Source organism: Helicoverpa armigera, chromosome 16 (genome assembly GCF_030705265.1).
Source record: "Helicoverpa armigera isolate CAAS_96S chromosome 16, ASM3070526v1, whole genome shotgun sequence".
In the NCBI taxonomy this organism is placed as follows: domain Eukaryota; kingdom Metazoa; phylum Arthropoda; class Insecta; order Lepidoptera; family Noctuidae; genus Helicoverpa; species Helicoverpa armigera.
This window is the reverse complement of record NC_087135.1, coordinates 9,770,080-9,785,362: the sequence shown is the minus strand read 5'-3', so window position 1 is coordinate 9,785,362 and position 15,283 is coordinate 9,770,080. Positions and strand designations below refer to the sequence as shown.

The window sequence follows — 15,283 nt, the reverse complement described above, 5'->3', positions numbered from 1 at the left end:
ATTAAACAGGTTGTTTAGTTATACATATTTAAAAATTTACTTATAAGTAACTTTTTATCAGCATCTGGTTAAATGACTACGTACTATGTTATACTAAGCTATGACCTATCTATCCAATACAAAGAAAAATATATCACCATGAAGGTTATCCATGCTTCATCACTTCTAACTAATAATTTCAGGGGAATGTTTTGAAATTAATGTTATAACTTTTAGCCAATGAAAAACCATCATCAATATAAATTATTTAATTTACCTTACAAAAACTGAGTGCATACAAAACTATACAACTAATCATTAGTATTCTTATCACAGCAGATGCATTCAGCCGTGTCCTTAACCTCACTGAACTTGCTACATTTTCCACCATTCATCTCATCGGCATCTTCATCAGACTCCATAGCACATTCACAGTCCATGGCGTTCTTGATAAACCTGAATGCAAAGATTCTCTTCAGCTTAATGATCTGGCTTCGTATTAGTAGTATTACGTAGGCTTGTATTACTGGAAATAAGTGAATTCTATTTAGAAAGATTTAAAAAATACTGATTTTACGTATAGAAAGAGTCAGCTAGTTGAAGACAAAACGACACATTATGTGGACCAAGAGGATTAGATAAATAGAGTACAGCAATTAAAATTACAAAAAGGAACAATATTTAAAAGCTTAGGTGACACAATGACGATTAAATAGAATAGAAGAGCGTAAATTGCTGATTCAACATGATTCTGAAAAGGATGATTCACAAAAACAGGAAAGACTACTACACTGGATTTAGATTTAGAAGAAACATTCAGAACGATAGAACAGTTAAGCAGAGAAGAATGAATGTATAAAGACAAAAAATCTGGGTGATTAAAATATGGGTGAACTTACACATTTGTCCCAAAAAAGTGCTTACGTCGACTACTAAGACCCAAACGCGAAATTCATCGATCTCTTCCAAGAAGAACCAGTAAAAGGTGTAACCAATCAGAGCCAGGCCTGCCAATGTTGTTTTGATCCATAAGACGATGCTGTAAATGTAGTAGGCCCTGAGGAGCTTTAGAACTTTCTAGAAAATAAAAGATTGATATACTGGCTTTTTTACTTTGGCAATAAAGAAGTTGATTAACTTGAGGCTGATAAATGGTCCCACAAATTCTACTTGAACAGGTTATTTAAGTGACCTTCACAAAACCCATCTTAACAAAAGAAAATTGCTCTTCATTTCTAAATTAATGTAATAAAAACAACAACAGAGAGATTTTCATATCAGAGTCTTGAATAACTCTGTATCTAGTGTTGTTTATAAAACCAACATGTTTGGGGTCAACTGATATCGATATACCAGAAGCTATAACTAGTAATACTAATTACTATTCCTTTGTGTGTTCTAATAGTCAGTATAATTATCTATAGCATTCATAATCAATGGCTGATTAATGGTGAAGGAAAACATCTCGAGGAACCTGGACTGTAAGGACCCGCATTGAGCAAGCGTGGTGATTAACGCTCAATCCTCCACTGTGTGAGAGGAGTCGGCCAGCAGTGGGACGATAAAAAAGGCTGATGACTTATTTATTCGTACTCATACTCACCCTATGTCCCCCAATAACAAATAGTATGTTGACTATAATGTCTGCCAGTGTAAATACTATAAGTATCCCGAGCAAAACCACATAAACTGTGTAGATTACTTCTGATTCCGTTTTAGTTAATGTTAAAGTCTTCGAAAAAGCTCTTTCTGCCACTACCAGCACTAGAGCTGATATTACCTGAAAGTTAAAATGTTCAAGTGTTTTATAGCAGCTAAGGTAGTATTGAGCGCCTTCACACTAGCGATGTTTGTCGGGATGTTTCCGCAATTCCAGCTGTTGTTATCATTTGAACCGGTAGTTGTCAATTATTTGCCGTAGCGCGTATGGAAAAACCGCGCGGAAATTCCGATAGTGTAAAAGCGCTGCAAGCCTAATCAAATAACTTGGCCACTCTAAATAAGCCTGTAGGTACAAGTGACTATATACACCACAGTCAAAATCTAAGGAGAGTATACTAATACATTAGACAACAAACGGCTGACTTCAAAACTGCAAAGTTGTTTAACCAGAGCACCAACTACAAATTGGTAATCCGTTTTCTCATCAAAGGAATGCAAGACGCACGACAAAGTAACATGAAAAAATTGATACTTAGAAACGACTGACAGTATAGACAGAATCATAGTTATAGTAATGAATGACTCACCAGTCGCAGATATCCCCACACAATCAAACCGAATCGCAGCGGGAAGCACAAACAGCATCTTGTACACAATGGCAGTTCTACACTCATTTTGTTCACTACAGCAGCTTTCCGAATAACAAACTATCACACCACTTGTTTCTTCTTCTAATAATTGATAACAAGGCCGTTTTGCTTCTTGGAATTTTCCTGATTTTCAAATTAGATCTCACTCTCACAAAACAATTTATACTTTTTCCTTCTTTTCCGATGACGTTACGGTGAAATATGGCTGGAGAGCTCAAAGAAATTATTCCAGACAAAAACAGGAAATTCGCAAAAAACACTCTTTACAGAACTTCACTTTTTTGGGGTCAGCTGTAGACTTCTAAGTAACGTAATTTACAAAAACAAAACAGACTCGAGTGTTCTCTAGCGTGGTCTAAATTGTACGCCTCTGTCCAGACGGTAGCTATTAACCGTGGGCCTGCGGATTGCCGCGCCCGCGCATTTAAGACGTTTACGGCCGTCCGCCATAATCATAATCATCTTTATTGTATTTCAAGTGACAGTGTAAGATATGAGTAAAGGGCTGATGACGGCTACGCTAAGTCTGATTCCTATGCAATAGCTACTTTTTATCTGAAATCATCAAATGACTCCTCTTGTATGGGTTAACACCGTGAGGGAGTGTCATACTCTTTCTGACTAAAACCCATGTTCCTTTTTAGGCCTTTAATATACCAGGACCGCGGCGACTTTTTTGAACAATCCCGCAGCCCCGGAGGGAATAGATACTGACGTTACCCAGTTAGTCCGTAGTGCTAGCTACGCTATACCTTGGCTACTACAAAAACGATCGGTTCAAAAGTCTGACAATCCATCTCGCTGCACCCATACTGGAAGAAGTGAGAATATTTAGCATCTCAAAAAAAATCTACATGTACGACTAATGCATTGAATAATCTACCACTTCCAGTGTGACAGGGTTTCACATTCCAGTTGTAACACAAAAACAAATTATGTCAAGCATTCGGTCTACAGGACACTACATAGCTAAGAATAGCCTGGTCTGCAAGATTGTGAGAGGAAGCGCCTATTTAAAGGTTCGGATACAATCGCATACGTTTACTGCGTGGGCTAGGTCATAAAACTACTACCCGTGCAGCCGTAGAAGTAGGTACACCGTACACTTAGCTATAGGTAAGATCATAAGACACAACCAAACGCAGTGCGTAACGTAGATGTGCTAATTCGTAGGGGAAAGTCCCTTAGTTATAAAAAGTTTTGGGTAGCAATAACTTTAAAGAATTTAGAAACAATTTGCATGTTTACTTGATTCGGAATACCTCGCAATGTATTAAAGTATATGTCTACTCAAGCAGTGCAGTCGCAGGATTCTGAGATCAACGTCAATCACCTCAGCGTTTTCGGTTGAGTAAAAAGCATCTATAGTCGGTTGTGATAAATTCTTACCATAATATTCAAAAGAAGTACAAAGAATGCTGCTTACCATAATCTTAATTGCTTTAAAGACTTTTCAATTTATTAACCATCATAATATAGGTAGAGCTTCAATCTTTCGAAAGTAGCAGTATGTTGCTATTATTTTGTCTGGATTATCTCATGAAAAGTCCACAACATATAACATTTCCCAAACGGGAATTTCAGAAAGCTTACTTATCTCCATTAAAAAAAAATGGTCGCTACTGGATAGTAAACATGTATAATGTATATAAATTGTACGTAATTGTCGAGATAATTATACAGTGCTGATTAGTTCAGAGTGGCAGTTAGACGTATACTACATTATACCTACTTTATAGTGATAAAGCGGTTTTGTGATAAGGTAAGATTTTTTCAATTTAATGTGTCGAACTTAAGTGGTAATGTGTCGAATGATTTTTTTACTTACTGGATATTTCAAATTAATAACTATTGCATATTTCCCCACAATTTATCTCCATTTTTTAGCATGATAGTTTTATAATACTCCGATAATCAGTCAAATCAAAAACACACTACTTTAGCAAATGTGTAATTTACAACGTTAGTTTTATAATACTCGATGAATAGTCAAATTAAAAACGTACCTAGAGATCCACTTCAGCAAAAAATAAAACAATTCCAGTCTTTTTAGTAACTTTATTTCTTACATTTTTTTTCCTTTTTCAGCGATTACCATCGTAATTTGGTTATTGTTTCAAGCTCATCGGATTTAGACAGACATTTTGAAAATGTATTCCCCAAAGATCAGACCCGCAGGTTCCTATATTGAAAGCAAATCAGCTGACGAGGGCAACCCATGTTTGAATATTAGATACTTCTTACTGGCTTGGGGTTTCCTTCGATTGGTAAGTGTAAATTATTAATACTACACGTTATTAAACAAATTAAATGCCATTTAAACATCTTTGGTAGTCGTTACGGGTAGTCAGAAGCCAGAAAGTCTGACAACCAGTCTTACCAAGGGGTATCGGGTTGCCCAGGTAACTGGGTTGAGGAGGTCAGATAGGCAGTCGCTCCTTCTAAAACCCTGGTACTCAGCTGCATCCGGTTAGACTGGAAGCCGACCCCAACATAGTTGGGAAAAGGCTAGGCAGATGATGATGATGATGATTAAACAAATTCCACAGTTGCTTCTGTCTCTCTATTCGTAAAATATAAATAGAACTTACTTAATGGGTTTTATATGTTTACCACTAATAAATAGAGAGATAATTGAAGAAATAATCTGATATCCATCCAAAACTAGCACAGCGTTTTTTTTAAATATAACTTAAATTATCAAAACAATGAGATGACCCCAGAATTACTTTTTAACTTTCAATTTCTTGTGTAAATATACGAAGAAGGAATTCTGGAACAAACTCCCCTACATACTTTTAATCTACAGTCCTGAACAAACGCCTTCGTAGTTTATTCCTATAACATATTTACTTCATCATCTTCCGAGCCTTTTCCCAACTATGTTGGAGTCGGCTTTCAGTCTAACCGGATTAAGCAGAGTACCAGTGCTTTACAAGGAGCGACTGCGACAACTCGATACCCCTTGGTTAGACTGGCGTCAGACTTACTGGCTTCTGACTACCCGTAACGACTGAAAAGGATGTTCAATGACAGTCAATAACATATTTACTCACATTGTTAAAAACAAAAGTTTTTTTTTTTTATATTACAGGTATTCTCATTATTATGGACTGGTTTGATAATCATGTCGACTGTATGGACTATTGGCAACGAGGATAAAAAGGAACGGTATTACATAGACACCAAGTATTTAATACCTCAGGAATTCATTTCTATTGCTATACAAGTTGTGGAAGTAATGATGATTGTCACATTCATAGTCGCTGGATTTAAGGTAAACTATATTTTTGTTTAGTTAGATTACACAATTAAGTATAAGGCTGAAGTATATCTGTAGTAATATTATAGAGCCACAGAGTTTTTTTGTACGTGTTAATCTCAGGGACTCCTGGACTGATTTGAAAAATTCTTCCAGCGTCAGATAGCCCATTTATCAAGGAAAGCTATAAAGTATTTTCACCTGTATATTATACAAATTCAGTTTACAGGAGACGTGGGTGAAACCGCGGTAATCCGCTAGTATGATTATAAAGAATAAAACACAAAAATACGGGATAGATAGTTACTAAAATAAAAATATGGTATGATAATGTGTATGAGTCGTGTAATCGACAGGATACCGGAAGTGTGGTATAATAAGATTTATTAATATTAATGCCCTCTCTAATCGTTGTTAATGCTGTTGAGTGATATAAATGAAACGGGTAATGTCAAGGTTTTAAATTATCGCTGAAAATTAGTTCATGGTAGCTTTACAGTGGGCTAGAGGCCTTTTAGGTCAGCTATGTTTAGCCGTGCTAAGCAAATTATTATGATAGCATATTTTGTTCTCCTGGTTAAATAGAAGTTATGATATGTATAGGGATGGGCGGCCACCAAAAATTGTGAATCGGTTAAAGTAAGATCGTAGGACTGGAAAAAATGAACCTGTAAGATGATGTAAGGCAAAGAAGTATAGAAGAAGATATGATGCGCCGACCACAAATATAAACTAGGATAAGTGACAGGAGGATGATGATATTTAAATATAATTTACACTGTGTAACTCCTAAAAAGGAGGATACTCCTTTCTCAAGACCTTTTTTAACTTACATTCTTTATTTTCTTTTCAGAAAAGAGTGGAGCTCTACCGCGCGTACTACCGCTACTGTTTAGTGACATTCGGTATATATATTGCTGTAGTGGTACTTATAATGGTACTAGGCTATGATTCGGGCCACTATTTCGCCGAGGTGTACCTTACATACCACATTGCGGACTTTTGCCAGATCTTCGGGTACATAATCAGAGATCTAGGAAAACCTTTCTTCGTTGTTTCGGCAATCGATATTTGTAAGTATTTTTGAATTACCTTTGTATTAAGTAGTTAGTTTACTGTGCAGCCTAAAACACATATTTTTTTTTTAAACAGATTCATTGAATTGTCCTTGTCTTTACCCTATTTAAATAATATTGTAGGTACAACATTTTTGTAATATTGATCCTACTCTAGACTTTCAGTTTCTAAATCAATCATTGAGTTTTAATAATTTCAGATATATTGAAAAAAAAACTTGCAAGAATAGAGTAATAGACTTTAATACGACGGTATTAGCAAGTGTTATAGTAAGTTCAATTCAGTCGTGCGCGCGGCCTTATGTGTGGGTAACCCTTGTACATATACAGTGACTTTGTGTACGTGACAAGAGGTACAGTCGGGTACAATACAGTTATTTAGGGGTTGTATACGGGTGTTTAAAGAAAAACAGTTATTACGTAATTTAATGTTTATTTATTTATAATGATTATGAATCGCTACTTGAAAATTCAAATGATGAATTTTCGGATTCCCTACTCTCCAAGGTGAATTATAAATTCTGACTCCATGTCAAAATGTGTATAGTATTCTTCTTTTTTCTTTTGTAAGTACATGTCGACAAGTATTACCCCACATCCCTTCATCAATTTGACTTAAACGTTCATTTATGAGTTTCATTATTTCCGTCTGATTTTGGTCGACATTATGCGAAGCAATTTAATTTTTTAAAATTCCCCACACATTTTGTTTACATTATTATACTAGATTATACCTCTTTTTACATTCTTAGTCCACACTTTTATTTATTGTCTGCGTACCCCGAGCTAGAAAATATGTAAGGAGTATTTAATTCATCTTAGATATTACACCTCATTTATTTCTTAGATGCTGTCAATTTCAATTTGAAAAGACGTATGAGAAAATAAAGAAAAACCATATTTAATAATAATAAAAAGCTTTGAATGTTGTTTCATTTTTTGAAACGCTTTACTTCATCATCCTCATCATCATCCTCCGAGCCTTGTTCCCAAACTATGTTGGGGTCGGCTTCCAGTCTAACCGGATTCAGCTGAGTACCAGTGCTTTACAAGAAGCGACTGCCTATCTGACCTCCTCAACCCGGTTACCCGGGCAACCCGATACCCCTTGGTTAGACTGGTGTCAGACTTACTGGCTTCTGACTACCCGTAACGACTGCCAAGGATGTTCAATGACAGCCGGGACCTACAGTTTAACGTGCCATCCGAAACACAGTCATTGGTGTCTAAGATATACCTAGAAAGTACATACAAACTTTAGAAAAGTTGCATTGGTACTTGCCTGACCTGGAATCGAACCCGCGCCCTCATACTCGAGAGGTTGGTTCTTTGCCCACTAGGCCACCACGCTTTACTTAACTCCTTAATAATTTCTCCGTGAAGAACTAGACATTTTCGTAAACGACTGTACCCATAACAAAAAGCGATAAGAACACGTCATGATCGGGCGACGTCACTGTCACACGAATGAAAGTTGTATAATTACAAGCCGACGCACACATAGGACCGTGCGCAAATCTGAGTTGAACTATCTATAATATTGTTTGAGTACTTCATTTGTTTTTTCTTCCTTTCAGTGCTGGAAGTTCTGCTCATTCGTCTTGTGAAGAAAATGGTTATAAGATACGAGGAGGACAACGACGCGGAAACTGTTTAATTCTTCTAAAAATAATATTGAGACCAAGACTTCTGAATATTATTAGCCTTCAAGTAAAAGTCGTTAATTAGTACTTATTTAATTAATGTTGATGTTAAGCTTAGGTATTGTACCAATATTAAAAATTAAGAAGTAATTAAATGATAATGTATGTATACCTACATGCCTAGATTAAGTATTTTTATTTGCACCCAAAAATAATTAGGTATTAGTAGTTACGATTTATGTATCATGTTATAATGTCTACTTAAAACTACTTTAGGAATATGGTAATCAAATAAATAAGGTTATTGCAAGCAAACTTTGTTAAATTTTTTTGTTGGTTCGACGCAAGAGTCCCTAATTCTATAAAACAAAGAGATATTTATGAGTATATTTACCATCAACAAAAGACATGCAGTTTCACCCACTCTGTGGAAAAAAGTGCAACTGTCTTAACAACTCCCCTTTTTGGGAATTCATAGGTGCATGTTATTGGTTGATAGTACATAATCAACACTACACACAATAATATAACACAGAGAAGTATAAAAGCTACTTAATTTACCAACTTCATAAAGCTAACTATGTAAAAGCTAATGTAGATAAAAGGGTGTCAGAAAATCTTCAAGCATAGAATGTAATTTAGCACGAGTTTTAAAGTTGGGTATATAGTTATAGATAGTGGAACACACGTAAACCACACAATAATTTGTTACACTCGTCTATTCTAATCTATGTATACTTAATACTCTATGTAAAACTATAATAGATACTATTACTATATCTATACTAATAATATGGAGAGGAATCATTTTTGTTTTATTTGTACCCGAAACTAGGTACTGATCCGATTTAAAAAAAATCTTTCGTTTTAGATAAATACACTATTCCCGAGAAACACAGGTTATATTTTATCCGGGTACGGGCAGGAGTTCCTTCGGGGTGCGGTTGAAACCGCGGGAAAACTGCTCGTTCAATACTTAAGTATAATATAAGTGGGTGATTACATTACTTTCGGCGTCACCCAACTGAAAATGCTGAAACTAATGCAGGATCGAGATCTATTTTGAAGTTCAGACAATGTCATAAATCAGATAGGAATGTGAGTGCACTATGTATGGATTCCAAATAAAGGTAGTGGTGCCTCAAGCTTGCAGAGAGCAACAGCAAGCCCGAGCTTAAAGCTTAATTAATGAAAAACCACAAATAAAAAACCAAAATATAACTTCACTAATATAACACACTAATATAACTTCACACAAAATATAACACATATTTGATTAAATATACAATGTGTCCCGGGGATAAGTGACCGCCCGAAATTTTTTGAATATTTGTACAAAATTAAGGATAATTTCCTTTTTATTTGGGACTTACCGCCGTTGTTTTTTTTTAATGATTTTTAGTAAATACTGTGACGTGCTGCAGTTTTTTTAAGATATTTCCTAAGTTTTTACATCTTTTTAAATTCTTTTTTCTTTATTGACTAGCCGACATCATAGTTTATCAATTAAAATTCATGTCAAAAAATCATTCATTCATCAAACATAACAAAAATGTAATAAAACATTTGTTAGAAAAAAAAAGAAAATAAAAATTCAAAGAAAATAACGCCTTTTTTTCAGTTTTTCCAAAATAAGTCCAATAAATGCCCCCTTAATATCACTTTCTTTTAATTTATTAATAAACTACATGATATTTCCTACAATAGCTCAGAACAATGTTTGCTGCTATTTCAAACAAATGCAAAAATACAGTCAGTTGAAATTGACTCCTCCTCGGTAAAAAAAGAGCAAAGCCTGTTATTAACAGGCCTGACAATAATTTTTTTTAATGATTTTTTTCAAAAATATAAAAGAAATTATCCTTAATTTTGTACAAATATTCAAAAAATTTCGGGCGGTCACTTATGCCCGGGACACATTGTATATTTTTTTATTCCAATTTATACCTACTGAATTTGTTGCATATTTTTTTTATTATTTGAATTCAATAAATAATTACATGTTTGCAAACGACAAATAGTTTAATGGGGCTAAATGTTTTGTATGCATTCGATGTGTGAGTAAACACGTGTAGACGCATGTGTACGTTCACGATCAAGTAAAAGCCGAGCGGAATATCCGCAATCTCTCTTCAATTACATTTCCATTAAAAACTACTCTGTATTTTTGATTAAGAACGGCTGAACCTATAGGCTGTTGTATCTGCAAGACGCGTTATTCATAGCATTCGTTATTTATATGCAAATAGGACGTTCATCATCATCTCAGCCATAGGACGTCCACTGCTGAACATAGGCCTCCCCCTTTGATTTCCACAGATACTGTTGGAGGCGACCTGCATCCGTTAGGACGTTATTCTCTAAGAATTTGTTTGAAACCTTGTACCTACATGTGTAGGTTGAATCACTTAGTTATTCCTCTACTTTTCTTACTTAACAAACGAAAGAGCTCTCGTACTTCATGCTGATAAACTTTCGTCTTTGACACAGTCATGTGCCACGAAGTGATGAAAAGCGAGTAAGCACTTCAAGGATAATGTAGCCTTATGCGGCTCAATTACCTACCTACCTATTTACTCCTTTATTTCAGGAGACTGGGACCCGTAGAAAATACACATATACATGTATCATATAAAACAGTACCTATAAGTTACAAAGTAATAAATAAATAATTATAAACTATCACTACGGCCCAGGAAGGGTCGGCGTCGCATACGCTGCGTGGTGTCGCGTAGCTAGCGTAGGTCGCAAAGTTACTGAAATTATACTCTTCAGTGCCAACTGTAGAGGCCATCGAAACATTCATAAATCGTTAAAAAGTACCTATGCATTTTTTCGATAGAAAATATTTATCCAAGTGTGTCTTTCCTTTTCCCAACTCCCAGGAATTATTGTAAAAAGTGGTCTCATCATCTTTCCCAACTAAGTATGTTGGGGTTGGCTTCCAGTCTTACCGGATGCAGTTGAGTACCAGTGTTTTACAAGTAGCGACTGTCCATCTGAATTTGAAGCCGACCCCAACATAGTTGCGAAAAAAGGCTCGGAGGATGATGACTGTCCATAGTGTCCATCTGACCTCCTCAATCTACTTAAACGGGCAACCCAATACCCCTCGGTAATTTTTTTTTCAGACTTATTGGTTTCCGACTGCCAAAGATGTTAAAATAACAGCCGGGACCTATAGTGCCGTACGAAACACGGAAGAACTCGTTATGAACCCATCCACAGACTGACCGCGCAAAGCGTTGCTTAACTTTTATTATTAATCCTCCTTTGGACTAGCTCTTCCTATTTATAACAATTGGACTATCCCATGAAAATCCCTAGGTCATGTTCCCGTTTTAAATTAATGAAAAAATATGTTTTTGTTATGTACTAAATTGGGAATTTCAAGAAGAGCACTTTATCTCCGCTAACAAAATTGTTGTTACTGAATAGTAAACAAGTGTTATGTATATAAATGCGATGTAATTAGCGAACTTATTAAGCAGTGTTGATTACTCCCGTGTCACAGTTAGACGTGTTAACTATCTGTAGTTTTTTTTTAATTTTGTTTGACTAAACAAGCGATAAAGTTATCTACGCTTTCGTGTCGAGGTAAATATTTATTGTGTAAGCTTGTTTTTTTTTTTTCATATTTGTTTCTTAAGGTTTGGTTTACGTAGGTACTAAAAATGATACATCGATAAATTAAATTGATACTTTTATTTCACAGTGTTAAAACTTCGGTATTGTAAAAATGAAATCATTTAAAATCTAAAAGGCTACAATCCTATTGATTGGTAATCTCCTCAATTATTTACAAAATCATTTAACTACGATGACACTGTGTAATAACTAGACCAAAAGCTTTATCAAAGAAAGTGTCTAAAAAGATAAAGTATAAAGCCTAGAAATATTGAGCTACTAATAGGATATCCGGAACTGAATATAGATTTTAAAGCAATAATAAAAACCTTTTTTTCAGGAACTACCACACATCATTTAACCATTTCATCAGGTTTTGAAAAGCTAATTTTCGAAGATGTATTCCCCAAAGCTAAGACCTCCAGTGATGTATGAGGTCACTAAGTCAAGACAGTCAGTCGACGAGGGCTCGCCTTTCTCTAATATCAGATGCTGGCTAATAGTTTGGGCTATGTTGCGATTGGTAAGTTTAGTATATAACATGATGATGATGATGTCCTCCTAGCCGATTATCGGCTACGGCGGCTGTTCTCATTTAAGGAGATCAGCCAATTGCGCAGGACATATTATAGTGCACAAGCATTTGCGCAGACACAGGTGCACTCCCTATTCCTTCACTCTCATAACCCGATGGGACGGCAATCCGACACGACCAGAGAGAGATCAGGCGCAGGACCGACATTTACGTGCTCTCCGATGCACGGGTGTATCAATCACCAATTTCCAGGCTCCGGGCTGCTTTGTGAAAGTCTTCTAAAACCCACAAAGCGATTTCGGCCCGACTCGGGAATCGAACCCGAGACCTCGTGCTCAGCAGCCGCACTTGCGACAGCTAGACCAACGAGGCAGTTAGTATATAACATATCAAGCCACTAAAATCTCTAAAATAAACCTTATGCTTTCGTGATAAAGTTGATAATCTATTAAAGAAAGACAGTTCGAAAAACAATCGCGATATTTTGCACGTTCAGATTATGTCTGCGATTGATAAACTTCGACATCTTTACACGGAACATTATTAATTATATAAGGCAGACATGTTATTTTAATAAACAAATAGGTTTAAATTATATGTAATATAGATAGATAGGATATACTTTCCTTTTGTTCAGTAACAGCTTAAATAAAAGTGCAGATAAAACTGAACCTGATACACAGTGACAAAACACGATAAAATACCTACTAGTCTTTTCTTTTAATATAATATGAATTCAATAATTTTGTTTGTTTGTACCCGAAACTACTGAAAATTGGTTATGAAAAGTAACTATTCTGAAGTAGGTAACACTATCTCCGAGTAACAGAGATATACTTATATTAATTTAACTATTAATAAATCCTCTTTATTAATTACAGTTGGTATCAATATTCTGGACATCCATAATATCCATAGCGACCTTAGCCACGATGGCTTCATACTTCACAGATGAGAAGTCCCCACATTATGGCGAATCCCCTTACATGTTGGTGTTTGAAATACCAGCCATTATTTCACAACTTATAGAATTTGGGATGCTGATCACATTCATAGTGGCTGGATTTAAGGTAATATTTTAATCATTCATTTATTTCTGTTAGCTTAAAGTAGGTTCACATTACGTAGGGAAAATCATTATCATCTCCCGAGCTTTTTCCCAACTATGTTGGGGTAATACGCCTACGTAGACTGGTTGTCAGGCTTACTGGCTTCTGACTATCCGTAAAGACGGTTATCGTATTTTCTAACAATAATACAAAATTTTTAGAGGCAAAGGACAAGCCACGGCGGTGCCTGTTAAAAATGGTTGACGTTGCCAAACTTAAAATGGTGCATTTCTCATTCATACTGGATTATAATCCAGTGTGGTATACCATACAGTAACTTTATGGTATACCATAAAGTTACCTAACATTGTTAAAAGCCCACATTTGTCCTGGAAATATTGCGCTTAATTACATAATTTTCAGAACCTTGATATTACGCGTTTAAATAGCACTAACAATGATTAGACAGCACATTAATTAACTCTCATTATTGTATGTATCCTGTGGCATAATATGATGCCATATTTATTTATGAACCCAGTCTTTAGTCATTTTAATCCATTTTTCCTTCCAAATGTGAGAAATTTTTGAGAAAATTTGATTTTTGAAGACGTTGCAATAGTACACAATGTGAGACGGTCTTTAGTTTCGATTCTGAGATCTATCTATTTTTTTCATAGACCCTGAGTAGATTTACTTTCCTCAGCAGATTTTTTCTTCTTTTTTTGTTATTTTAAGCTACATAAATGTTAACAATCGAATCTTAATCACATATACATTTATACTATACCATACTACTTCAACCCATTTAAAGCAACTTACTCCACCACTCATAAAGTTTATTTTCTTTTGCAGAAAAGTGCAGAACTTTACACACACTATTACCGGTACTGTATTATAACAGTTACCATATACATAGTATGTGTGTCCTCATATTTGGTGCTGGGCTATAACTACGGACATTTTGCGGTCGAGATCTACTTGACTTATCATTTCGATGACCTGCTAGATATGTTCCCAGTTGTCGTTGAAGATGATTCGAAGATTTTCCTTTTTACGGCTATTATTGATGTTTGTAAGTACAGCAAATATACATACAATTTATTCAATTCAAGAATCTCGTGAAAGGCTCACGCTTTCATTGTTAAATTCTCCCCATTTATCTATACCTAGTTTGTAGCCACAGTGCCGTACATAAGTCAGTGAAGTTAAAGTCATACAAAAAGGAACGGCCAAACACAAAAGTTCCTTTTATAAATGTCTATGTTCAAGTGTTGACCCACGCACTATGACTAAGCTACCTAGCAAAAGAGGATTGACCTATAGAATATTGTGTTCTTAGTGTCTCAAATAATTAATGTTATTTTCTTTTAAGGTCTGGAAATGCTGCTGATTCGTTTCGTGAAGAAACTGATCAAGAGGTACCAAGATAATGACGACTGTGCAACGGTTTAGTGCTCCACCAACATCGATATCTTGCCAACCTACGAATCGAAGTTCTGCCAACTTCGCAACTTGATATATGGAAGTCATTAGTAGTTAATTAACTGTTTTTGTTAGTAAGCATACAATGTAATTAAAGTTAAGTTTATTTATTATTTTCTCTAAAATAATAACTAAGTAGTGATTATTCTTATGAAATAAACGATATTATTGTAAGTTAATATTTGTTTAATTAATATGACTAAGTATTATTATTCTTTATTGCACACATAAATACATTTGACACACTGAAAACAGAGAGATTATGTACAACGGCCAGCTTAACCCAGTGTTGGGTTCTCTTACAGCCAACCTTAG

General features: G+C 35.3%; 3 protein-coding genes across 3 annotated transcripts; 2 read left to right on the top strand and 1 right to left on the bottom strand.

Annotated features, from left to right (window-relative positions):
• Nucleotides 1–283: 283 nt before the first annotated feature.
• Nucleotides 284–2,750, bottom strand: LOC110372159 (uncharacterized). Its single transcript, XM_021328722.3, has 4 exons — nt 2,229–2,750; nt 1,583–1,759; nt 879–1,056; nt 284–505 (listed from the first exon to the last, which is right to left on the bottom strand). The coding sequence occupies exons 1-4, from the start codon at nt 2,313–2,315 to the stop codon at nt 291–293; spliced, it is 657 nt and encodes a 218-aa protein (XP_021184397.3). The 5' UTR covers nt 2,316–2,750; the 3' UTR covers nt 284–290.
• Nucleotides 2,751–3,918: 1,168 nt separating this feature from the next.
• On the top strand, nt 3,919–8,587 carry LOC110372109 (uncharacterized). The gene is made up of 5 exons (XM_064038669.1): nt 3,919–4,053; nt 4,380–4,558; nt 5,386–5,568; nt 6,407–6,626; nt 8,207–8,587. The coding sequence occupies exons 2-5, from the start codon at nt 4,442–4,444 to the stop codon at nt 8,284–8,286; spliced, it is 600 nt and encodes a 199-aa protein (XP_063894739.1). The 5' UTR covers nt 3,919–4,053; nt 4,380–4,441; the 3' UTR covers nt 8,287–8,587.
• A 3,178-nt stretch (nt 8,588–11,765) lies between these two features.
• Nucleotides 11,766–15,091, top strand: LOC110372161 (uncharacterized). The gene is made up of 5 exons (XM_064038714.1): nt 11,766–11,869; nt 12,240–12,422; nt 13,316–13,504; nt 14,339–14,558; nt 14,859–15,091. Exons 2-5 carry the CDS (start codon nt 12,297–12,299, stop codon nt 14,936–14,938), a joined length of 615 nt encoding a protein of 204 aa, XP_063894784.1. The 5' UTR covers nt 11,766–11,869; nt 12,240–12,296; the 3' UTR covers nt 14,939–15,091.
• The last annotated feature ends 192 nt before the right edge of the window (nt 15,092–15,283 follow it).

Coding starts and splice junctions, on each gene's coding strand:
- LOC110372159 (XM_021328722.3), bottom strand. CDS start 2,315: ATGAGTGTAGAACTGCCATTGTGTACAAGATGCTGTTTGTGCTTCCCG. Junction 1,760..2,228: donor TGTGGGGATATCTGCGACTG/GTGAGTCATTCA, acceptor TTTAACTTTCAG/GTAATATCAGCTCTAGTGCT. Junction 1,057..1,582: donor TTGTTATTGGGGGACATAGG/GTGAGTATGAGT, acceptor TTTATTTTCTAG/AAAGTTCTAAAGCTCCTCAG.
- LOC110372109 (XM_064038669.1), top strand. CDS start 4,442: ATGTATTCCCCAAAGATCAGACCCGCAGGTTCCTATATTGAAAGCAAA. Junction 5,569..6,406: donor TCATAGTCGCTGGATTTAAG/GTAAACTATATT, acceptor TTTTCTTTTCAG/AAAAGAGTGGAGCTCTACCG. Junction 6,627..8,206: donor TGTTTCGGCAATCGATATTT/GTAAGTATTTTT, acceptor TCTTCCTTTCAG/TGCTGGAAGTTCTGCTCATT.
- LOC110372161 (XM_064038714.1), top strand. CDS start 12,297: ATGTATTCCCCAAAGCTAAGACCTCCAGTGATGTATGAGGTCACTAAG. Junction 12,423..13,315: donor TTTGGGCTATGTTGCGATTG/GTAAGTTTAGTA, acceptor TATTAATTACAG/TTGGTATCAATATTCTGGAC. Junction 14,559..14,858: donor TACGGCTATTATTGATGTTT/GTAAGTACAGCA, acceptor TTTTCTTTTAAG/GTCTGGAAATGCTGCTGATT.